The sequence below is a fragment of the Homalodisca vitripennis genome, chromosome 2 (genome assembly GCF_021130785.1).
Source record: "Homalodisca vitripennis isolate AUS2020 chromosome 2, UT_GWSS_2.1, whole genome shotgun sequence".
Lineage (NCBI taxonomy): Eukaryota > Metazoa > Arthropoda > Insecta > Hemiptera > Cicadellidae > Homalodisca > Homalodisca vitripennis.
In genome coordinates, this window is record NC_060208.1 from 208,698,432 (window position 1) to 208,724,878 (window position 26,447).

Sequence of the window (26,447 nt, forward strand, 5' to 3'; positions counted from 1 at the left end):
ATCCTCTGTTCCGAACAATTTGGTTTCAGAAAAAAACAAATCAACAATCGATGCGGTCACAGACCTAATCGATACAGTTGTCGATGGCCTGGAGAGAAGAGAACATGTGTTAAGCATATTTCTAGACCTCTCTAAAGCATTCGACTGTGTACATCACGAAACACTGTTGTACCAGTTGACGACATGTGGTGTTCGAGGTCTGCCGCACGAATGGATCTCGTCTTACCTCAGGGATAGAAGCCAGTGTGTGCAGATTGCGAATACCCTGTTAGGAAAGGTTCAAATGACTTATGGTGTCCCACAGGGATCTATCCTTGGACCTGTCCTTTTCCTTGTGTACGTCAACAGATTGAACTCATCGATCCTTACGGGGAAGATGGTTCAGTATGCTGACGATACAACTCTCTGCATCAGAGCAAAAACAAAAGATGAATTAGAAATCAACTCATTTTTAGAACTGAATTCATGTACTGTATTCAGTATTTTTCAACACTAAATCTGAGGGCCAACAGTTCCAAATCAAGCGTCGTCAATTTTTTTCTCCGGCAGCAAGAACCTGACAACTTCGCTGCCGTGATGGCGGATGATGTTCTAATAGAAGAAACTGATTCCACCAAGTTCCTCGGAATGCACCTAGATCGAGGGCTGACTTGGGACGATCACATTGACGGCATTTGTTCAAAGGTTTCCTCAGGCATTTATGCCTTACGGAACCTTGCAAAATTCTGCTCTTTGGATATACTAAGAAAGGCCTACTTTGGCTTGGTATATCCACATCTGACATACGGTTTGAGACTGTGGGGCTGTGGGGCAGCTGTTCTAAATACAAATTCGAACGTGTATTTAGAAGTCAAAAGAAAGCTGTCCGAATCATTTCAAAATTGAACTTCAGATGCAAAAACACCTTCAGGGAGCTTGGATTGCTGACTTTGCCCTGTCTCTATATCCTGGAGGTTGTCCTGTACTGCCGTTCTAAGTGTAACTTGGTTCAAGGCAGGGACGTTCACCAGTATGGGACTAGAGGCAGGGACAACTTCCGCGTTCAACAACACAGAACTGCAGCATTCGAACGTTTGCCGTCTGAGGTTGGTGTCAAGCTAATCAATAAGCTCCCTGAAGAGATCAAACAATTGAATGACCAAAAAAAATTTAAAACTGGACTGAGACATCTTTTGCTGTCGGGGGTGTTTTACTCGGTTGACGAGTTTATGGAGAGCCGCTGGGACGAAATTCAAAACTAACACCATCAATATTCTGGTTCTGGTGTGGCAGTGGCAGGATTGTCTGGTGAGAATGAAGATGAGAGTGAATGAGAGAACCATGTGACTGTGTGCGTGAGTGAATGAAGTTTAGGCCTACCTTTTTATTATTTAAATATTTATTTTTGACGTTTGTATGCAATTTTATAATTGTTACCGCAATAAAATATTATTATATTATTATTATTATTATTATTTCCTTTGAAGTATTTTCTCTTGTTTTTAATAATGCAGATTAATAACTCTTGTTTGATTACCACCCCAATTCAATTTTGAATCTGGAATTCTAGATTTAGGCACAGTATTTTCGCAACCTACCATGGTAGCGTAGTATAATACGAGTATAACGTCATAGAAATTTCTGACTTTGGGAGTCAGATAGTCGATACAAAATATTGTTATAAATATTAATAATACTGAACTGTCAATTTTATTACTATATAATGCAAAGAAGTCAACACAGCTTTGTTGGCAACAATGAATGTTACACAACTTTACTTGAACCAATCCTCCAAAAGATATGTTATTTCGACCTCGGAATTGTTGTGGTGTTTGGTGGATTGGATGGTTGGTAGTTGTCTATTTGCGTTGCTGGTTTTGATTGTGACACTTTCTGAAAGATGTCTGTCAACCGTATTTTAGTGGGTGAAAGTTTTCACATTTTAGGTTTCTAGTGACATGTTTAATCTAACAATTTTTGAATCAAGAAACTAAATTTAAAATAGAGGCATCCATCGGATCTTCAATATCTAACTTACTCGCTCTCTCAGTATGAACTGCGTGTTTTAAAAATAAGGGCCTTACTCAGTGCTCACTGTTCTTTGTTAATTTGACAAGTTTATTGAATACGTTTGTGTTTCTACTTATTAAAAATTAATTGTTCCAGCCCAACGCAATGGTAAGTCGTATATAATATTGTATTTATACTATAACGCTATTTATTTAAAACATCAATATGTCAAAACTATCCTAGATGCTTCCGGGATCACCGCCATATGATATTTAACTTGGAGAGACTTTAAGTGGCCTACACTCACTCCTTATTTGATTCAATATATTATCCAAATTCGATATTATATAATAATTTGTAAGAAAAAAGAATTATAATACATTAACAACAAGAATATTATATTATATTTTTTAATAACATTTTTCTATCTCATTTAAGCCTCAGCGTCAGCTATATCGGTTTCGAAGTGCACTGGTTTTTATTTTAAAAGTACAAAGTACACGATTGGACATCCCTGGGATTTGAACCCGTGATCTCTCGGTTAGAGAGCCGAGACTATGGGTAGGGTACGATAAGCGGACCTGGTTTTTTATATAGAAGAATGTAGTCATCGTTACCTAAGTAATATTCGCATCTCAAATCCTAGACTATCAATCGATATAAAAGTATCTATAGTCCTCAATAGCAATCATGTTTTAAATTAAAATATGAATTTAATATTTACAGTGATCAAACAAATTATTATAACCAAAATTAGGCTGAAGACGACCATATCTGCTCCTCTCACAGTTACTGTTGTTTCTTTCCCACAAATTTCACATAACGGGTTTTTCGGTACGAGTCATAACATGTTGAAGTCACAAAAAACATGTCTTATCATCTTTCAAAGCAATGTCGTGTAGTTTTCTAAAATTGACTGCCATTTTTAATAATCAAATGTTACTTATATAAAATTGAAATATTACATTACAAGTATTATTTGAAAGTGTTTACAGCTGTTGATATAGATTATTAAAGTTAATTGTTCAAAATAATTAATCAGTATCGATTGGTTATATCGATGGTTATGATTAAGTAATATCGTTTGCCAATTTCGATATAAAAAACCGGGTCCGCTTATCGTACCCTACTCAAGACTATAACCATTAGTCTACGGAGGAGGCCTTTAATAACATAAATTTATCAACAACATTACAAAATAACAAATCCGACTATGGCCTAGACCTACACATCAGAAATATGTTATAATATTTATAGATTGCGCGGATAGCAGTGAACAATCCCTGTTGTGAAAGCAGTAGCCAAACCCACATGTATATCTAGAAATTTATCACATCATTTCCTCATATTCATTGTTATTTTCAAATTCTCAAAAGATTAGTAATTTTTGCTGTTTATAGCTTACAAGACAGTTAATGGCTGTAACTAATAAGTAGGAATCATGGGTCTTTTGTTAGAAGAGGGCCACCAGTCTTGAAATATGTTCTATAGCAATGGCATATTGTTTGAAGGGCCTTATTCTGATTGTTAATTGTTAGGGGCACCTAATTGAAACACGGAAGGCCTGTAGTAGGCAAGATTCACTATTGTTGCGTTATCTTATCTTATCAACTGGTTGAGCGCCGAGCCGCGTGTCGCCCGCCACTCCGTTATCTGATATATTCAGTGATCCAGTCAGTCTTGTGTACCTACTTGTTCTAATTATCACTGTGGGCGTCAGCAAAGCGAAGAAATAGAAAAAAATGTGGTACAAGCAGGGCTTTGATAGATTCGTTCCTTTGTGAGTTCATGTGGCGGCGAAGAAACAAAGATGACGATCTGTGACTATCTGGCGGGGGACATGAACCTATTCTGGCCTCCACAAGAATAAACCCTTATATAGTTTGTAAACAATTATTTTTTTCTTTAAAATGTGTTCAAATTGTGTCCAATACATATATACTGAGTGTACAATGTGTTTTTTGTTGGTCCTGTATCCATAGAAAATATTTCAAGACTGGTGGTCCTCTTCTACAAAAGACGCAGAATCATATGTTTTGTTAAATAAAGTTTGAATACAGAATTATTCAATTGGATAAAAACAACCGAATAAAGTATGTAGGCCGCTTATTAAAGTCTACCCTTTAATTTTGTTGCAAAATCATGAAAGTATTTTATTGTGAAGGTATCTCTAACTGCCGTCACTATGAATACCACCCCATTTTTGACATTTTTAAACTTTACACACAGTTAAAAAAAGGCAAAGCAGGGATATGTAATCCTATATTTTATTGTTTAGTATGAAATATTGAACTTAAAGGTTACTTTAAATGAGCCAAAATTGTTTTTACATAAAATTAAACTAATACACACACACATTTTTTTCAAAGTCAGCGGCCATTCAAAATGCAAAATTTTATTTTTTGTCTAATTTGAAATGCAGTGCAAAAGCAGCTAACACAATAATCAAATCACTGATACATCTGATTATCTAAAACTAATGAACTATATAAAACGAAAATGTTTGAAACCAAACTACATTACAAGTTAAAAAAAAAAAACTTTTAAAATCAATCTAAAACCACTTTTATGAATATCTTAAAATAGTTTACTTTTATTTCCAGAAATACTTTTCAGGAAACCATATGTAACCATAGGACACCATTTGCAAACCATAGGTATATATTTCACAAAAAATTATTAACGTTTTAATTTAGGTTACATCTCAATTACCAGTATCTACTCTAAGAGATCGGGAGGAATGCGTGTTTTCTGGGTAATTATATCAAACTAAAGAAGAATAGCTTGGGTATGGTGACCAAATTTTCTGACATGAAATTCAGGACATGTTTACATAACGTTAAATTATATTAAATATTAAATTATATTTAAATAATAAATTGGTCATAACAAAATTAACCTACTGGAGACGAGACGGCAGTGTAAATTCAGATGACGAGCCTGTATATTGACACATGACATTGCCGCTGGTCATCAGAGGGTTAAAATACCATACCCAAAACATAATAGGAATTAAATTACTCAATAAATACAAAAAAAAAATCAATTGAAATATATTTCGTAATAACAAGTACAGTTATGTAAGAAACCGCTTATTTATTCTTGTTGGAAGAAGAAAAACTTGTGCAGTAGTGCATTTTTCTTTATTTTCTCATACATTTGTTCAATACACAATTCGACATGTTCATTGAATAATTAATAGATCTTAGATTGAGTCTAACGACATCAAAGTTTGTAATTAAAGCCGTTTTTAAGTTGTTAATTAACGAAAATGCCCTTTCAATGTCCGGATACATTTGTAGCTGGAAGAGATGAAATAAACTCACACTTTTTTTGATGTTTGAAATTGTTATCTCTCGCTTTGTGAAATCCTTGGAGAGACAGCTATCTTTGCTCAGTTGAAAGTTTATTTTTGACCCAATCAGCAATAAGTTCGTCTCTATACGATTTTAATATCACCATTTTGTTTAAACATGTCATCAGGTGACATGTTGGCTGGCAAAACGTTTTCGAACAATGACCCAGCTTTCTTCCAATTCCTCCCACTTGGGTTACTATCTGAAATTTGTCCAAGACAATTGTTTTAAGGTTTCTACGTTAGCTTTCCATAGATCTAAATAAGCTATACAATAGTCGAAATCGAGTTGCTGTCTGCTTCAATAGATTTAAATCAAAGCCAGATTCTGTCTGAGGAATCTTCCTTTGGGGATCCATAACTTTTGTAGGAAGGAAACTATGGTGTTTCCTTTTCTCTATGTTTTTTGTACAGTTCAAAGTAAGATAAGTGGACTATATCGCTTATTGCAATCATTGATACTTTATATATTGGATAACAGAACTATGAATCGATATGAACATGTAAAATACAAAATTAAAGTCACAAGTTTCAAATTAATAGAAATAGTTAAACAATTAAGTAGTGTCATAAATAATAAAAAACCCATAATCATTAATAAAAAAAAAAACATTAAGACAGGAAAAATGTCATTTAAATAATAAAGAAAACGTAACAAACATCTTGAAACTGAGGAGGCAATATATTATCTTATTGTGTTACTTTGCTTAGTTTTCTAAATCTAACTATCTTTTTGTATTTAAAAGAAGTTTACTTATAGAACAATTTGTGTTGAGAATATGAAAAATATATGTACAGTTAGTGCAGATGATTTTATTTACTATTCAAATTAATTATTATTGGTTTAATATATCAATGGGTATAATAATTAAACATAGATAAACATAATTTGATATAATTTTTATGTACAAAAAAAATGGGTCCGTTTATCGTACTCTAACCCTCATTTGCAGCTTCGGCTGTAGATATTTTATCTCCTTCAATCTTTTTCACACTTTCATGAAATGTACCTCTACGTTAATTACCAATTGGGGCCACCCACAATCAACCAGTTATAAGTTTTTTCCCCAAGGGTCGGGTTGATGTTGCCAGCAAAATATATGTTAAAGTAATAATCCCTTTTTGGCATACAGTTAATAAAATGAAAAGTTGGTCCAAAATTTGCAATATAATAACAGGGATGCTACAGGTCAGGGAAAAGTCAGGGAAAAAAACAGGACTGGAAATCAGGGAAAAGTCAGGGAATCCGGTCTCAAGTCAGGGAAAAGTCAGGGAATTTCGACGTTGGTCAGGGAAAAATATAAAATCCCTTTACACAAATAAACTTGCTGCCGCCGCGCTGAGTCCAAGCCTGCAGACGGCGCGGCGCATATTTTACTTCTGTGTTGTAAAAGATCATTTAAGTCAATCTTTTTGTACGTATTAAACTGTGTTCACTTTATTTTTTGCTTTTTTATATTTGCCACCCTGTTAGCCTCAACACCGCTTTTTTCCACCCATTAATTGCCAAAAACCCTGGGGATTGCGTCGAAAAAAGTCAGGGAAAAATGAAAAAATTTGGTCTGGAAATCAGGGAAAAGTCAGGGAATTTCATTATTGGACTCCTGTAGCAACCCTGAATAAAATAAATTATAAATCGTTATCCTAAACTAAGAAAATGATAATGTAATTGGTAATTGGTTTAACCTATTACAGAGTGCACCAAATGATAGCCTAGCCAAATGAGGTAGGACAGCAACTGTTTAGCAATGAGAACTAATGTTTCACAGACGTATAGCGGAGTTTCTTTTAACTAGTTCAGTTATTTAAATATTGTTAAAAATCCTTGTTCTGGATGGTGGTGGTGGCATAGAGTGGCAATGAACAGAGTACGTGTAACGGTTTGGTGCGCCTTAATTCCCAGTGGCCAAATTTGTAGTCAGATGTGGTCTTGTACATCATACTAACTCGCAAAAATTTAAATAAGAACTGTGGTGTTTGAAGCGTATTAAACATTCAGCTGTTATGTATTAAAATAAGTTAATGGGAAAATCGAAAACTTCTCAATTTTAAAACTACAAGGAAGATTTTTTTAAACCAGAACATGTTGAGTGTATCGAATTAACAATGTAAGGCCTCTCCACATTTAATACATTGTGTATGGACTTCTTAAAATTCTGGAAGGCAAAAAGAATTATCTACTTTCACCTAATTAATTTAAACAGAAAAATTGGCAAATCACTTCCACAACCCTCAGAACTATAAATTTTAAAAATGTTAAACCATTCTCTCTATAAGAGATGTCATATGTGTAATAGTTAGTTAATCTATAGTTTTAAAAACTCAAAAAAACTGTTGTATTTCAGTAACTTTCACTGTACAAAACAACTTCCTTATTAAAATTGGTGATAAAAGTTAGATTAAATAAAGATCTTAGTGTCTTTATGTTGTAACTATATTAAAAATAAGTTAAATAGAACATTATTTTTCCAAGGGGTGATAAATGAATTATTTGAATACAATAATTGCTGTAAATACTTTATAACATTGTTCAGTTAAACACAAAATTACAGTTTTATTATTACAAATTTTTTATACAATTATACAGTTTATTAATAAAAGTGGTTATTTTTGTTAATTGAATTAGATATTATTAAAAGAAAACGAATGATTCATGAAATGTTGTATAGATTTTAATACAAGATTCCCAGAGATACACTAGCAGTGGGAACATGTGGTATGGAAGATGGAAGTTGGTCATCAACATCACAGTTAAACTGTTATTAGACATAATTAATGTGGTATGACTCAACTATGATAACATTTCAATGGAGTAATTATTGCGTATCTAGTGATGTAATATACTGTATTTGCATGTTGTAATTTTTGATTACTGTACTTCATAATAATTTACACTTTTTTTTAATAAAAATTAGTTGCCAATATTGAAGATGGTGCTTGTATTGGCTTGTATTAACTTAATTACATTTAAAACACACAAACTAAAAAACGAGCAATCTTCCATTCATTGATTTATAGATTATTAAACAAACACTCCTCTATCACAAGAAAGATTTAAAAAAGAACTTCAGTATATAAAAAATGTTGTTGTTTTTAATGGATATAAAACTGTGATTTAGTTTAGTATATGTTAAAAAAACTAAAAAGAAACATAAAAAAACTCAAGACAACACTTTTATCTATTAAAGATGCAAACACAAATTGGATTAACACTTTATGGACAAATCTATCAAAAGATTTACAAAAATCATTAAAAAAACATACAAGCAACAATTCATTTATAAAACAAGTAACTTGAAGAATAAATTGAAAAATCCATAAGAGATGAAGAAATTATTAATAAATCAGGCATATATCAAATAAAATGTGATGACTGCAACAAAAGATACATTGGATACATGAAAAGAAAAGTTAAGAAAAGGATACATGAAAAGGATTCATACAAGTTATAAAGAAAATTGCTCTCACATTAAATTCAACAGAAAAGAAAATCAGCCGTCGCACACCACTGTATTAATACTGGACACACTATATCAAAAGAAAACCTAAAACTATTAAAACATGTTAACACACCAAGATATTTAAATGCATGGGAATCCTATTACATAAATCAAGCAAACACAGAGTTATTAAACCAAGAAGATGGACCAATACAAAATTCAATGTTACTTTCACAAGGATTTCAAAAAATAACATTCAAAATTTATATAGTATAATTCCAGTAATGATTTAATTTTATTTTACACACTAAGCAGTGGCTGTCACTTGTTTTTTTTACTCTTGTTATACTATAGATCCCTGTATTCAGTGTTCTATATAGATTGTCAATGTCCGGTGTCTTGTTAAAGCTTAGGTCTTTATCTATTATCACTCCCAAGCATTTTGCCTCTATTGCCATCTTAACACTAGGTCAGTTAGCTGTTTGTTCCTTTTTGCTGCCTATTATGATTTCCTGAGTCAGCTTCATTGGCTACCAAGTTATTATATTTACAATACTACACAGCCATGTTTATTGCAATATATAACTGTATATCTAGTCGCTCTGAAGAGTTTTTAGACAGAAGTAAGACTGTGTTATCGGCATTCATTGTGGTGTGGCAAATTCTTTACTTAGGGAGGTCATTAGTAAAAAGTGTGAAAAGAACAGGGCCTAGAACTGATCCCTGTGGAACACCCTAACTGGCAAAGAACACTGGAACATTTTTTCCACTGGATGGAGGGCACCAAATGTGCCTTAAGGGAAGGGTCAAGGACAAGGCCCGGTGGGTCTACAAGGACCCGTTACAATATTAATGTATTAGAAAGTAAAATGTAAAACATACAAGCATTGGAGATTTCTGATCAAAATATTGATTTTAGTAAAAGTTAACATCTATCTTAAGAATCTAAAGTTACGAGTCTAGTAACAAAGTATGAATGAATGGTTTATTATTTAACGTTATCTAATCTGTAGGTTTATTGTTTTGATACTGTTATCAGTAGATACGGGCAAGGCTACTTAGTTCCCACAAACATACAAGTATACGTGTTGTGTCACTCGCTCCTTCTCGGGACTGTTGTACTCCTGTGATTATGATGATTTGTATATTATATATGTTTTAAGGACATATTTTAAACTCTATGACTTTGTCAATGCATTGTTGTGTGGGATGGCAATAAAAATATTCTTGATTCTTGATATTGTGACCTTGTTTCTATGCAATATAAAATGGAATCACCACATCTATATATACAAATAGAATTACCGCATAGGTTTCTTTTTTTACTCTCTGCAATTATAACTTAAGAGATAGTATTTCATTTTTTTAGATATCAAAAAGGTTCATCTCAACCAAGTTTTTTGACCAAATGTAAATATAAAAATTGAACTTGGAAAGTATTTCTAGATTTATATATGTCTAAATTTGGCTATTCAACAAATTTTTGAAGTTAACTCTGAAGGAGAGAAGCTCCTAACTTTTTTTTAACCCTTCCTAAGGATTTTTAACCCTTTCAAGAGTAATAGGGGTACGTCACCAGTAGAACTATTGTGAAGATAGCAGTCTCCTGTTTTTAAAGATATGAAGAAAATTGAAAATGTATTGAACATTTTAATTGTTTATCTTCATTTTTTTGTATTATCTGCAAGCACCTTTATTATACAAATTTTACTGTAGGCTTAGAAATGTTTTGGTATAATTTTTAAACAATTGGAGGAAAGGAAACAAGTCAAAAGGAGGAAAGATATCTTTTGACACTATACCAAGTTTTTTCTGTATCTATCTTGCTCTATTAATATGATTTAGTTATCTGAGCTTGCATGCTGATCTTGAAGTGTGGTTAAAGGATTTTGTTTAATCTTAACCCTTTGAACCCCAGGCGACGAAATATCGTCGCCGAGAAACTACGCGAAGATCCCCGCGGCGACGATGTATCGTCGCCAATGAAGATGCGAGAATCCCCGGGCGACGTAATATCGTCGCCATGGTATATGCGCTTAATACATATTTATTTGAAACCGTAAAATACTTATTTTACGAGTATTAATACATATTTATGAGTATTTTAGTAAAATACTAATTTTTTGTTAGTAATATAGTGTATTTAAAATAACATCTATGCTCAAAAAAATATATTACTCTTTGTTGCTACAGCTGTATTTGTTTACAAAGCGGTCTAATGTTACGTATATTGTCTTTGTGCGTGTGAATTGAGTTAAATGTTGTAATTGAGGACTGTTTTTAGTTACTTTTTCTTTAGTTTTAATCTTATAGTAATAATCAGTTCTGTGAACAATGAGTGACAACATTGTAAATCACCCGAGTGAATTGGACAGACAACTGGATGTTGACCTATCAGATGACGATTGGTCTGACGTCTCATCAATTTTCAGTGATGACACTGATGTTGATCCTACCTATAGGCCAACTATCTCGGACTCAGATGACGAAGAAATGCCATTTAGTCAGCTATCTACTTCTCGCGGTAACGCCGCCGCTAGGCCTACTCCGGACAATGACCAACCGGCCTCAGTGAGATCACGGTTGCAAAATCTTTATCTTTAGAGATATCAATATAATTGTTTTTGTACATAAATAAAACTAAATTTAGAAAAATAAAATGTGGGTGCCCATAATTAAAAATGTTTCTTATTTTTGAATTAAAAAATCTTAAAATCTATTTTTTTACCTAAAAAACTATAAACATATATTTTAAAGTTATTTTAATATTGTTAAACAATTTTTTATACTTCAGACTAACCTTTTTCTGTGTACACAATTTCATTCTGGACATTTTGGTGTGTATACAAGACAATAGCATAAAAAAATAGCAAAAATATTAATTTTTTACGAACAGTATGCAATACAGCTGTTTCTGCTCCGGGGATTCTCTGTAGTTTCTTAGGTCAAATGGTTTTGGTACGTTTTTCCCACCATCAATATTTTGGTCTGGGGCTCAAAGGGTTAAGAATAATAGTTTTAGGGCTTACAAAATTGATTCTCTGATTTCTTTTCTACATAAAAACTCCTATTTGTTAATAATAAAGTAACTTTACATTTCAAATACTACCCTCAGCGTTAATCATGTTATTAATCTAATAGATTGTAATTTACTATCACTGGTAAACGAATAAAAAAATTTCCAATATTAATTTTATTACTGCACAAGGCTTTTTGAAATCACTGATTTTATCATCAGACACTTCACAAATAAATTCTCATCAGTGTAGTAAGTTATCGTATACATTTTTGAAAAGGTTACCAATAACAATACATGTGATTACTAATTTATTGTGTGATTACAAGTTACTTTGTAGTATTTATTGGTTTGAAAAAAGATTTAAAAGTTTAGTTTAACATGCAATGTTGACTTAAAAAAGCATTGTTGGGTATTGTATACATTTTGATTTAACTATACATTAGTCCCGATCGGTTTGAAACCTTGTTTGCCATGCTCTATCTTGATAGCTGGAGTTGAATCGCTGGGAAATACTGGCAAAAAGTAACTTTTCAATGTGTACATGTAAAACATTGTAATGCTCCAAGTGGACATTGTTTTTATGAATCAGTTATGGTATTTTTACAAATCTTAAAATATTATATAATAATATTGTGTATTAAAAACGCAATATTTAAATCAGTATTGAGAAAGAAATAGTGTTTTAGTTAAATAATGAAACAAAATATAATTCTTGCAATACTAAAACTTATGAAATCAATAACAGATAAAAACAATATACCACGGGTAGGCAATATAATACATAAACAAAATCTAAGCTCTGGGTGTGACTCGTTAAAATTATTTTCAATAAAATTACTTTTTACTAAATAAATTTTATTGTTGGAAAGGTACACAGCATTTGGTTTCTGAAGGCCAAATACCCTAACGGTTAACTTTTGTATTAGTCTACGCTACACATAATACAGCAATAATGGGAAAGCTTCATTCAGTGTGAATGTTGAGTTTAGCAAGATCCTGCAAGACCGAAACAATACTACTTTTATTTGCCATGACTTAAGTAGGTGTTTCTGACGTTAAAACGACGCAACATGAATGTTAAGAACTCACTGTGTTTGACCATGGTAGTCTCTTTTTAGTCTTATTAATCTATTCCCATGAGCCTGTGCAAAAATATGAAATATAAATAACAATAAAGGTATAGACCGATACGGTTTAAGGTGAACAGTAGGCTTCTGATAAAATTGCAATATGGGTGTGGAAGCCTTGTGTTGTGTTTTTGCTCTCTAATGACAGTTGTTTGTTCTACAAGAGTAAACATTTCCATAGAATGGTTTTCTAGAAATCACTGCACTCAAATTCATATATTGACTTGTTTGTTCTTTAGGTTCCATACCAATAGTCAGTACAAACCCGAGAGTTTCCAAGTGTTTTTCTTAAAAAGGTAATGATTGTAAAGTCTTATTGTGTTTGCTTAAATTTGTAAAATGCTGTATTCTGCATGTTTTTTTGCATCATAAAATATTGTAATGTTTCATTTATCATATTTGTCATTGCTTTTAACTAATTAATCACAGTCTAGAAGCCAAGAATTAAATTACACAGGAGAAGTAAAAAACCTGGTTTTTCTTGGACGCTATACAGGAATAATTTTTCTAAGCAGGAAATTGATCGTCTGTCACACCAAATTTGGTGGCCAAGAAAATGGGAGGTTGAAAATGTTTAATTAAAATTCTTTTCTCAAGTTTTATTTTTTCTAATATGATTGACTTAAAACTGAAGATAAGATACATAAATAATAGAAATTATCATGTGCAGACAACAAGATAAAGGGACTGAAAATAGCCAAATTAAGGGTCTGTATATGGTCAGCTGATGCATAACGTGATGTTTTAACATTTGTCTGATGGTTGTTTTTAAGTGAGTCATGATGAGAAAAAAATTATGTCTTATTTTTAACTCTTTTGATACCCTCCCATTTTGACCTCCACTAACACTAGAGCGAATGATGATCAGTTCACCAGGTTGTGTGCTCATGCAATGCAATGACAGAAGTCAAGTCTGGACTGTTGTTAAGATCACAACTATTCATATTTACATTGATTAATGTCTCTGGGAATGATCAATCTGTAGGAAGACAAAATTTGCTTGTAGCTCATTAGGTACATTCCAAAGAAATTACTAATCCCAATCATCCTCATGATAGAAATTTCAGATCATTTTCGCATATCTTTCCTGATCATGAGTCCCAGACCACAAAACCAAGCCAAGTTAAAAAATCTATGTATCATCAGCTGTTTAAGTATAATGTGAATTCATTTAATTCAGCAACAATACACAAGTAGTTGAACTCAATGCCCTTAACTCTAACTCAATATACCTGTGGCTTCATTTGCAATTTTGTAGGCTTTGCACGTGTATGAGCACTTCTGGTTCGAGTGAATTTTATTTTTGACGCCAATGTTGTCAAAAACGCCTTGTCACAAACAAGAAAATATGTCAAAAAGTGTATATTTATAGCGATTGTAATTTACACTGGTCGTAGTATTTTTTGTGTCATAGTTGATTTTGCCTTGTTTCCCCACTCAAGAATATATTTATGCATGCACAGAAGTAGATTATACAATGTCATTCCTGGGTCACTTTAGGAGCAATCGAAAAATGAATAGTAATCATTGTTTTACATTCTAACAAACAGAAAATCTCAAACTCTTATGTTGTTTAAATCTGTTCAAATCTACTTGTAAATGCTAATGTAAAATTTGGCAAAAATAAATGTAAAATATGTCAAATCAAAAATGTGCATAAAATAAATATGAAATACGCTAAATATGCATGTCACATCTGTCAATAATAAGAAAATAAAATTCTGTCTCAAAAAAATTATGTTGAAGTTAAATAAATATTTTCTTCAAAACGAATGAAACTTTTTAAAATTAATAAAATATTTTCAATAAAATGTAAGTTAATCGAATAGGTAAGATAAGGAGATCCCAATGCTACTTTTCAACTACCGTTAGAAATCAAGTTTTGTACATTTTCGGTAATTCTAAGCAATATATGGGTCAACCTCGATTTTTCTCATATTACAATATAATGTTCCAATAGTCAATTAGAAAAGGAAATGACTAGAATTTCTTGCCGGAAAGCAGTTATAGGGAGCAGGCAACCGCCAGACGGTCATATATTGCTTAGAGTTACCTATTAGTGATCAGGGCTTCAAATTTGGAACTACTCGAGTTAATTTTTTTTTTCTAAAAGAGCAAGCAGCAATATTTTTTATTAAATATTTCTGATAAATTGTTATTACATATTACAATATAATGTAGGTAATGTATTTAAAACAACTTTAAACACATAATTACATGCTGGAAAGCAAAGTAAACCAATATAATCCGCCCAATACAAAATCTCCGTAAAAATCTGGTAAAGGAATCTGTGTCATTCCTTTGGCCTGAATCAATTCAGTATAGACGAAGATCACGCACGATGCTTGCCCGCTGCGCAGCGCTTCGCGCTGCTTGCTCTTTTAGAAAAAAAATTAACTCGAGTAGTTCCAAATTTGAAGCCCAGATCACGTCAGTGCCCCTGATCACTAAGAGGTAATTCTCGCGGTTGCCTGCTCTCTATAACTGCTTTCCAGCAAGAAATTCTAGTCATTTTCTTTTCTAATTGACTATTGGAACATTATATTGTAATATGAGTTGCCTGCTCCCTATAACTGCTTTCCGGCAAGAAATTCTAGTCATTTCCTTTTCTAATTGACTATTGGAACATTATATTGTAATATGAGAAAAATCGAGGTTGACCCATATATTGCTTAGAATTACCACATTTTCTTAGGATGGTATTAAATATAGCAAGATTTCCTGAAAAATTTGAAATTTATTAAAAAATGATGTAGCTAAAAATATTCTAGCTACTTTAAAGTGACTTAAAATTTAAACATAATTCGATAAATTTTATAGACCTTTCATCTAAAATGTTTGAAAGTGTATTAAAGTTGTTAAATGTCAACGTAAACATAAAAGTTAATAACGTGAATGTGAGAACGTAAAAAATAAATGTTACAACCCAAATTAAACGTGTGCACAACAAGAGCACATAAGTATGAACTGAACATAAAATATTCGCTGATTATATTTACTTCTAAGCCAACGTTACATAACAAACTCCTCCATAACAGAAGCAAAAATGTTTTCCAAGCCGTCATTTTGACCACTGAACACATAAGCGATACATCCCCATAGCCATATCGGCCAGCCCACTGGGATATCTTATCCCCAGATACATTATTTGCATATAACCTCCTCAGACCCATTACTGTACTAAAATATTTTTTTGACAATACGTATATGGTTTTTTGGGCATAAAATAAATTTTAAAGACACTGCAATTTTTTTCAAATTTTATTTTTGATTGTAAATAAGAAATTAACGTTGTGTCAATATTGATACAATTGGTAAAATTAAACATTAAATTATGTTTAATTTTACCTTATGTAAAATTTAACATTGACATTTTTGAAATGTTTACTAACCTATTACAAAACATAATAAAATGCAACACATAATGGATTGTTCTCAATTTACTGCTCATCGAATAGTTTGTAGCAGTTTCTTTATAATGTAATACACAAATGTACTTTACATGTAGTACAAAAAAAAAAAAAAAAACAGGCATTCGTGGATTTACAGCCCTGAAGTCTGCATCAGTGTCTTGTAAAGCTTTTATGAACCAACTCGGGCATGTGTTTGACACCAGTAGTCCTTCTGGCATCTGAAGGAAGTGGAGTTTTCTTCTTTCTTTTGGTTGCTAAAATGGGAAGTTCTTCGATGCCATCTTCCTCATCTTCTTCCTCATTCTCCTCAGCTTCAAAGAGCAGGTGGTCTGCTAGGTCTTTTTGTACATTAGTTGATCCATTTGATCTTTTTTTTGGAGTTTCTCCTCCAGCTTCAGACCTCCTGTTTTGGATCCAACCAGCTGCTATTACAAAATCAATCATGTGGAAACACCAGTCTTACCATCCACTTCTTCGTCCTTGCACAGATACAGTAATACGATATGATTCGATCGAGCAAGTCCACACCGCCCATTTTGTCATTGTAATGTTTTACAGTGCTAGGCCTATCTATTTGAATGTATCGACCCTCAGATTTACTCCATCGCTTACACCTATATTTTTGCTCAGCTCCATGAGTAGTTGATGCTAAGATGACTGGTTTGTTATCAAACCACTTCACGATTGTAACTTGACCATCATCTCGCACAACTTGACTAATGAAACCTCTGCCACCTCGACGTACCTCTGCATCAGTGTAAAGAGGAGTTTCACAAGGAATACGATTGAATTGCAGGGTGCCAGTGCCAGTGGCCTGAAAACCTAACAAGTGAAGTTCATCTAGTAATTGAATGAATGAATAAGCTATCCATGTAAATGTAAATGTATGTTCCTTGTCGTAAGTTTCTAGATAGTCTTACTATTACTTTTCCACCTATATCCAAATCTGGATTGTACAAGTCATCAGGAGGTAAAACTGTATCACCTTTGCCCTCATATAAAAAAATCCAAGGGCAACTCCATCAGGAGCACATGCCACAAAGTTCTTGAGGCCACATGGGTTTGGTTTTCCTTTGATGTGTTGCCTCATTTTGATGCTGCCCCAAAAAGGGATCACTTGCTCACCAATAGCTTCTATTACAAAATCAATCATGTGGAACACCAGTCTTACCGTCCACTTTTTCGTCCTTGCACAGATACAGTAATATGATATGATTCAATCGAGCAAGTCCACACCGCCCATTTTGTCATTGTAATGTTTTACAGCGCTAGGCCTATCTATTTGAATGTATCGACCCTCAGATTTACTCCACTGCCTACACCTATCCAGGGCAACCCATCAGGAGCACATGCCACAAAGTTCTTGAGGCCACACGGATTTGGTTTTTCTTTGATGTGTTGCCTCATTTTCACGCTGCCCCAAAAAGGGACCATTTGCTCATCAATTGCTGTATCAACTGATCTTGGGTTTTCAAAACATGCATCCCTAACTGCATTGAGAAATGGTGATACTTCCAGTACTTGTTGTTTCGTTTTTCCTCATTACTGACTACAGAATAGTCCCTGATACGCATATGCGACCTGATAAGAAAATACTTATTCCTTGGCATAGCATTGGCTACATTGGCAATCCTAGTGCGAGCTGCCCAGTACATTTTTATTCTTGGCAGTTTGAGATAAGACATTGTAATGGTAATGCCAATAATTCCAACTACTGCTAATATTTGAGCGCTTGTGGCACTTGCAACTTCCTCTAGTAATTGATCTGGTACATAACTTTTAAAATTGTCTATTGACCTTGCTCAAGGTGTTCAGATTGATCAGTCTCAAACTGTGGTGTAGGAGGAAGCGGTTCAAAAGAGTTGTTCAGATCCCATGCTCCCACAGGCATAGGAGGTTCAGGTACTTGCTCTGGTTCTACATCAGAATCTTCATGTTCTGCATCATCCAGCTCTGCCACTTACTATGCTAAAATTGGATGTAAACAAAATAACAATGTTGTATTATGAGTCCTTGAGACCCATAGTGTCAAAGTTGACACATACAATTTCAACTTCTCAGTAAAGGATAAAGAAATGAAATTTGCTCATAACTAACTGTAACGTGAAATAGTATTGTGTTTGGAGAGCACTATTATAATCAAGTACTTACGTAGGGATTGACTGTTGACTGATATAGTAAACTGCCAAGGAGGTTTTCCGCCATCTTGAATGATTTCCAGAACAACACAACATGGTTTCAGGCAGAATCTGTGAGTTGCAACATGTGTTGCTATCTAGTGGCAAACAGGAGAACTATTTACAACCCTCTACTATTAATAGTTCATTGTCTAGAACCTTATAAAACAATCTATCAATATTGACATCACGGGTCTGAGGAGGATAAACAAGTTTTTAAAATAAAAGGTTAAAAAAAACTCTGTTTTTGATTTTTGTTGAATTTTGAATTTTTATGTAGTCTTTAATGTTCGAAAATTAAATTTTCTTGTCAACTAATATCATTAACAAAGTTCACTGGTCTTTTAAATACAGCATTCCTATGTTTGTACCATAGGGGTGACCTTGTGACTTGGTAGCCAGTCTTGGGCATGCTGCATGAGCAACACTACAGCTGTTCTTAATGAATTAACAATGTGCAGTGGATAATGTAATAATGGACAAATTTTACAGGTTCAAAATTGCCCTTGCTTCACTCTAATTTATTGTTCTTTCTATACTGTTACTTATACTACCTAACAATCGAACAAGAAACGTATAAATGAAAGAAAAACGCATGAAAAAATGAATATCTTTGCATGAACACAATTTGACAGTAAAGCAAACTGTCTAGATAACAAGAAATTAATCTTAAACTCAGAGAAAACAATATACTATAGGTACATAAACTATTTTTCCATTCAATGCAGTGAAATAGTTTTTGTTAAACTTATGATTTTTTATCAAAATTATTTAGAATTGTATCGAACAAAGACATTATGTGCATGTCATAAATTATTAGGAATAATTAACAGAGCTTTCATAATTTTTAGAAGTAAATTTTTGATATGTCTAGCTTGTATTATTAAAAGGAATGTAAGGTTACATTTGTTATAGAATTTGACTGTAGTAATGTAAGGTCTGAGATTAATAGTTTTGGCACAATTTGATGTACTACAAAATGAATATAGAAGTGTTGTATTATTTGGTATTGTAATATCAATTAGTTTTCTTAGGCCTATGATCCTGTTGACCATAAAACAGTTTTTCCTATTGTAATCAGAAACTAAGAGTATTGTAGGAAAAGACTCAAAAATAGGTAAACATCTCACTTTTAGGTATTGTACCCTTCTTGTTATCTAAGTTTTCTGTTATTAAAGTTACCTGGAACATTACATTTAAAGCTATAAAGTTCGTTAGTGTGGTTTTTGTAGTGGTTTTATGGTATTTCTACTCAAACAGCTATCTTTAGCTGTTTAGTGATAAGCATACTGCAGAACAATCTATTTAAGATAAACTATCTGAACTTTCTCACAATGATAGCAATGTACTGAACAAGATTCTGTATTACTTTTATTACACAAGGAGTTCAGAGTTTTGGCAGACATTCCTTTTCACAGCACAGATGAAAAAAATGTTTTGTGCCAATTGTTATTTTTTATTTACAACATTGTACTTCTTAAGTTGCTAAAGGGGTGTATTAAAATATTAAAACTACGAGTTTGGAGTTTAAGTGTAATCTTATTTCTACTTGAATGAATCTCAGAAATCTAGTATATTATTTGGTATACAGCATATATATACAGGGTGTAACTGAAATACACTGACAAACTTCAGGAGCTTGTTCCTGGGGTCAAAACAAACCGAAAAGTTCCTATAAATGTATGTCTTAAAATGCATCGTTTTCTGTCTGTCTGTCTTTTTCTGTTTTTTACATTAATATAGTTTTCTAAACAACCGTTAAAAGTATAAAGTTTTAACAAACAAATGCTAATCTAGTAAAGATCGTCAATATTGACAAATTTTTTTAACTTTTTAGTGAACAAAATTCAAAAGCCGCCGTTTTGAATTTTGTTCAATAAAAATTTCCAATGTTTTAAAATTTATAATCTTTACTAGATTTGCATATTTTGGCAATTTTAGCTTTCTATCTTTTATGATTGTTTAGAAAATAAATTTAATGTAAAAAACACAAACAGACGGACAGACGGAAAACAATGCATTTTACAATATACATTTATAGGAACTTTTCAGTTTGTTTTAACCCCAAAAACAACCTCTTGAAGTTGTCCAGCTATTAAGTATCAGTCTGTCTGTCTGTTTTCTGCTTTTTTAAATCTATTTATATATTTTACAGAGAATACAAAACTGTGATGTAAATTTTTAGGAAACCGATACAATAGTAATGAACAAGTTGTATTAAAAAATATCGCCTATAAAATAAAATATGTTTAATATGTTAATTAACATTTTAAATATTTGTTGAAACTTAAGTCCTGTGTAATTTGTCCACAAATGTGGATACACACAAGATATATACAAAAATTGATTTTGATAATAATTTGTATCGAATTCTATTATACTTTTCATTTTTGGAGGCAATATTTAATGTCTTTTAACATTTTTGCTGTTACAGTATATCTGTCTAAAAATACGCTGTATATAACAAGTAAATCTCATTGAAATTTTCTTAGGGTATCAACATTGTACATATATATTTTTTATGCAATTAGGTTTAAATTAAAAAAAAAAAAAACAAGGAATATAGGCAGGTTTTTTAGTATTCTAACATTAATAATTTTGATAATTCAGGAAAGTTGTCCAATTATAAAATTTTTGTAAATGCCCTTTGAAATGTCTGCAATTCAAATTAAAAAAAGATTAATTATTTTAAAAGTTACTTTATTACAAGTTTCCTGGCACTAATGGCTTTTATTTGTCAGAATCCTTGTAAACATTATCCACTGTTGAATCTTTTCAAACAAATCCTCATCTTTTGATTAAATTTGGTATATATCAACTACATGCTCTACTTAATTTTTTTTGTATTGTAAACAAATGTTAAGCAAATTTTAAAAGGCAAAATGTAAGTATAGATGGATTGAGTTATGGCACTATCTGCAAGCTACTGTTATTTTATCGCAGTCTAATTGTGGGTTTTTACTTCTATTATGCAATGTAGTTATAAACAAATAAAACTCATACTCTAACAAGTTATTTATATAACACAAGGGGCCTTTGTCAGTGTGATGATAATTTGAATTTTAGCATCAGCACTATTCACATGACAGAAAAATAGCACGTTTCCACACCCAATAGGCCTTTAATGAAAGTATTTGGTGGATTATAAAAAATACAAAGTGAAACATGTTATTATAAAGTTTATTTTCATGGCAATCATGTGTGTATGTTTTTTTTTTTTTAAGTTTACTCGTAAAGTGGTTAAAATTTAGTTTCCAACATTGCAAAATAGGTAGTTCTTACTATTTTATTTCAAATAAAATCATACGACTAAGTTTGAGTCTAGCTAAAATGTTTCTCAGTTGAAAAACAGACGAAAACATGTCAACAGTGAAATATTTTGACACTGTGAACCGAACAAATTGAAGGCAGATGGGCAGGTATGAATATTCTGCCAAGATTAACCGTAATAAATGGAGGATCTTGTGCGTGACAAATGTGAGGACATTGTCACCGTGCATAATTGCGTCACCTCACCGGTTGCGGCCCAACACGTTAATGTGCACCGTTATCAGTGTGAGTCTCTCACTGTAAATGTGTCTCCATTAAGCTCTTATAATTTATTGCCCATTTAGTTATCGAAGCAGAACGTTCACTGCACGCAGATCGAGCATCATCGAACAAACGGTCCCTCGTCGTGAACAGTCGTGTAGTGTTGAATCGTGTGTTGTAATTTTTGTGCTTTCTGTGTAATTTATTTTAATTTAGCAAGTATGAATTATGATTTTTCATCCTTAGTGGTAAGTAATTAGCTAAATTTAATGTACTTATTTTAGTAACTTTTATATTTTTGGCTCCTATTTACACTTGTACTATTTTCATTTATACAAATTAGACTTTACCAGTAATTACCCACTAAATTAGGCAATTAGCATACACATCAAAATTACTGGGTAGAAAAAAATAAAATTACCGTGAAATTATGTGCTATTATCTGTATTTTATGAACTTTGAGTTTCTTGTACAGTTATTGGAACAGATTGTCAGAATGTACTGATAACTAGTATTTTATTTTAATAAGATTTTCCTAAATGTTAAGTTGCAAAAGTACTAAGTCAGAATAGGATTGGTTGTTGATAACATTATTTTTGTAGAATAAACTACAATAGGATTAAATCCAGCCAGAGTGTTTACTGTGTGCTATCCTGCCACCTAGAAGCCGGCCAGATCCAGTGTATGTTAATTGGTCTTATTTTATTTTTTTATGGATTCTGTGTTGAATGCTATTTTTCCTAGTTATTCTAACCACTGGAGTACTAATAAAAGAATCAACTTATAACAGGTTTAAATTCTCACCACATCCCACATCCATGTAATCTATTACATAAAAGTAAATTTAATTTCATGTTTTCTTTATTTTTCCCAAAAATCACAACATTACCAGAACATATTTACTTACAAAGACCATATGTAGGAAATAGTTTTTAGATTGTTTATATCTACTTTACTGCCTGACAAATATATTAGATACAGTAATTTACATTCTCGGATAGAAGAAAATAAATCCTAACCTATTAACACAAACTAATATAGCATACTTCCGCACAAATTATAATTTTTGGAAACGCGACTTGAGTATCCAATGCTTACATTGTGGCTCCTTAGTAAAATATCAGCATTCAAATTTAAGCACATTAAAACTGAAATCATATTTATCTTAATAAAAAAAGAGAAGTTACTGGCTCTTAAATTATACTCCATACAAAAAAAGCATTTTATCATTGGTGGCAATAAAATTTTGAAACAATCCACATTAGATAAATTAGCAATAAAATACTTTTACTTTACAGTTTACCTTTGTAACAGAGGATGACAATGTATACATACTACATACAGAGTGATTCTGAGTAGGCCACCAAACCTATTACCTTTGTAATGGAGAGTTACAGTGTATACATACTACATACAGAGTGATTCTGAGTAGGCCACCAAACCTATTACCTTTGTAATGGAGAGTTACAGTGTATACATACTACATACAGAGTGATTCTGAGTAGGCCACCAAACCTATTACCTTTGTAATGGAGAGTTACAGTGTATACATACTACATACAGAGTGATTCTGAGTAGGCCACCAAACCTATTACCTTTGTAATGGAGAGTTACAGTGTATACATACTACATACAGAGTAGAGGATTACAGAGTGTACGAGGTGTGTTCAAAAAGTATCGCGAATTTTGTGTATTTTCAAAAATTATTTATTTATTTGTGAATTTCTATTTTGTCCCCTTCAAAGTAATCCCCCTGTGATATTATACACTTGTGCCAACGTTTTTTCCAATCTTCGAAGCACTTATCGAATCGTCAATCGTGGCGTGGCGTCGTCCTTTCATGGGCCTCTTCAGTTTCGAGAACAAGAAAAAGTCACAGGGGGCCAGATCTGGGGAATACGGTGGCTGCGGTATCATTATGGTGTTGTTTTTGGCCAAGAAGTAACGTACAAGCAGCAATGTTTGAGCAGGGGCGTTATCGTGGTGCAAAAGCCAATTTTTGTTTTTCCACAAATTCGGGTGTTTCTGGCAGATTGCTTCGCGCAAATTGCGCATAACTTGCAGGTAATATTCCTTATTCACCGTTCTACCTTGTGGCAAGAACTCATGATACCCCACGCCCCTGCAATCGAAGAAAACTGTAAGCAAAACTTTCACATTCGACTGAACTTGGCGTGCTTTTTTCGGTCTTGGTTCGTGCGGTAGCTTCCATTGAGATGATTGAGCTTTGGTTTCCACATCATAACCATAAACCCACGATTCGTCACCAGTTATGACCCTCTGGAGCAAATTCGGGTTGTCGCGGACAGATTCCAACATCTCATTAGCAATGTTCATGCGATGCTGTTTTTGATCGAAATTGAGCAATTTTGGTACGAATTTTGCGGCGACCCGTCTCATGCCCAAATTATCGATTAAAATCGAATGGCACGAGCCAATCGATATGCCTAGGTCCTCGGCAATTTCTTTAACGGTGATTCGACGATTGGCCAATACCATTTTCTTCACTTCATCAAGTTTTTCGTCTGTTGAAGTGCTTGGGTGTCCAGCACGATCTTTGTCGTTCACATCTTCTCGGCCTTCTGAAAACATTTTGTACCACCGATAAACGTTGCTTTTGTCCAAAGTAGCTTCTCCGTATGCCACAGACAAACTTCGGAATGCATCCGCGCACTTAATTTTGTTTTCACACAAAATTTGATACAGGTTCTTTGTTCCATTTTTTTGAATAGGTAAAAATCGAAGACGAACCAAAACACGTGCAAGCAAAGCAGCTGTCAACATTTAACTGAACACTATGTACCAACATAACGCCACAAAAAAAATCAAAATACGAATACTTTTTGAACACACCTCGTACTTTTGTAATAGAGGATTACAGTGTATACTTTTGTAACGGAGGATTATAGTGTATACATACTACATACAGAGTGATCCTACTCTTATACAAACATAATTGTTGTAAATATTACAAACAATCATGGAATATTGTAAATTGACACTGTATATTTCTCAAAGATATTGCAATAAAGAGTTTCTGATCCTGAAATGGCCTCCAGCTTTGATGTTTTTTTTTTAGATTTTTCATCTTTTCTTTTTACAGTTTGTTTCTTTAAAGGGCTTATGCGTTTATTAGTAAAACAATAGTGAAATGAAACGTAATTGTTTACATCTTCAGTGCTGGTGTGGGTATTATCACACTCCCACTTTGGTAAATCCTTAATAAATGTACAAATATACTTTGTTAAATATTAATGAGGTTTTATAATAATGTAGTAAGTATTTATAAATCTTTGAAGTGTATTCACCACATAAACAAAATATTTTACCTGCATTCTCTCCAATGCTTAATAGTTTTGTAAAAAATGTAACAGTTTCTAATAAATTGGTTTAGAAAAATAAGATGATACAAAACTAGTTTTTTAATGTTATAAAAATTTAAAGTGACATTGAAAATGTCTTTCAAATATATTTTCTTTTGGTTTATTTATAGTGGTACATTTCTTATTTTGCTCACTTAAAATTACCTAAGGTTTGGAAACAAAATATACCTGTGTTGTTTATAAAAACATAACATGCATTTGTTTTTATACACATGTTTAATTTGCCAAATTCACCGCTTGTAATTAAGATTAAAATATAAAAATTACATAGAATTACCGGGGAAAATTAATGAATTACTTGTGCAGAAAATTTATATAATTAGTCCTTATTCTGATTAAGCTTTGGGTTTCAACCACTCTTCAAAGAGAGTTTTCATGTGCCCACATTGGTTTGCTACATTTTGCGTAGGACGCATTTGTTTTATGCCCCTGTTCGTTGGATACATTACGCATTGAACTTTCCTTCTTTTCACGTTTGCTCTGTTTGTGTTTTCTTCCTTCAATGGAACTTGTGTTTGCAAAGATTGCACAAGTTCTGATATATTTTGGACTAACAGCTTATGGTTTTATCACGGAAAATCCAATTTCCCTATTGTCATCTGTGGTAGAATTAGTGTCATGGTCAGAAGCACTGATATGATCCTTTTTATCATGATTGATTCTACCTCAATAAGAAAGTTATCAACTTCATCCCATATCTGACATATTACATACTTCTGGCTTCATTTCTTCTTTTCAGAATCCATTATAAGGACTGTAAACTCTAAGTGAAACAGCAAAAAAGAACGAAGATTACTTTACAATGATAACTAGTTACATGGAGAGTTTTCAACGGCAACAAAACACTTATACTCGCGTAGAGACTAACCACATTCCACGACATTTTGAACTCTCTTTTCACTGCAGCAGAGTGACGTGAACTGATGAAAACCATTTTAACAGATCACACATGAGTTTACATTGAACTACTGAGAAGCACAGCTTTTGCAGCTAACCCCTTTGGTTGTCTCTAG

The 26,447-nt window shown here is 32.7% G+C and overlaps 1 protein-coding gene across 4 annotated transcripts in view; it reads left to right on the plus strand.

Moving 5' to 3' along the window:
• Nucleotides 1-1,794: 1,794 nt before the first annotated feature.
• The window catches only part of LOC124355349 (phospholipid-transporting ATPase ABCA1-like), a 101,282-nt gene continuing 76,629 nt past the window's right edge, over nt 1,795-26,447 (plus strand). Inside the window, exons 1-2 of one of the 4 annotated variants that reach the window (XM_046806459.1) lie at nt 1,795-2,157; nt 13,170-13,226. Coding sequence is in view for 3 of the 4 variants with exons in the window: in XM_046806461.1 (XP_046662417.1) it covers nt 22,273-22,299 (27 nt within the window). In the remaining variant the exon portion in view is untranslated. Of the gene's footprint in view, nt 2,158-13,169; nt 13,227-22,129; nt 22,300-26,447 lie in introns of those variants that run through there. The other 3 variants (XM_046806458.1, XM_046806461.1, XM_046806457.1) reach the window with 3 other exon arrangements.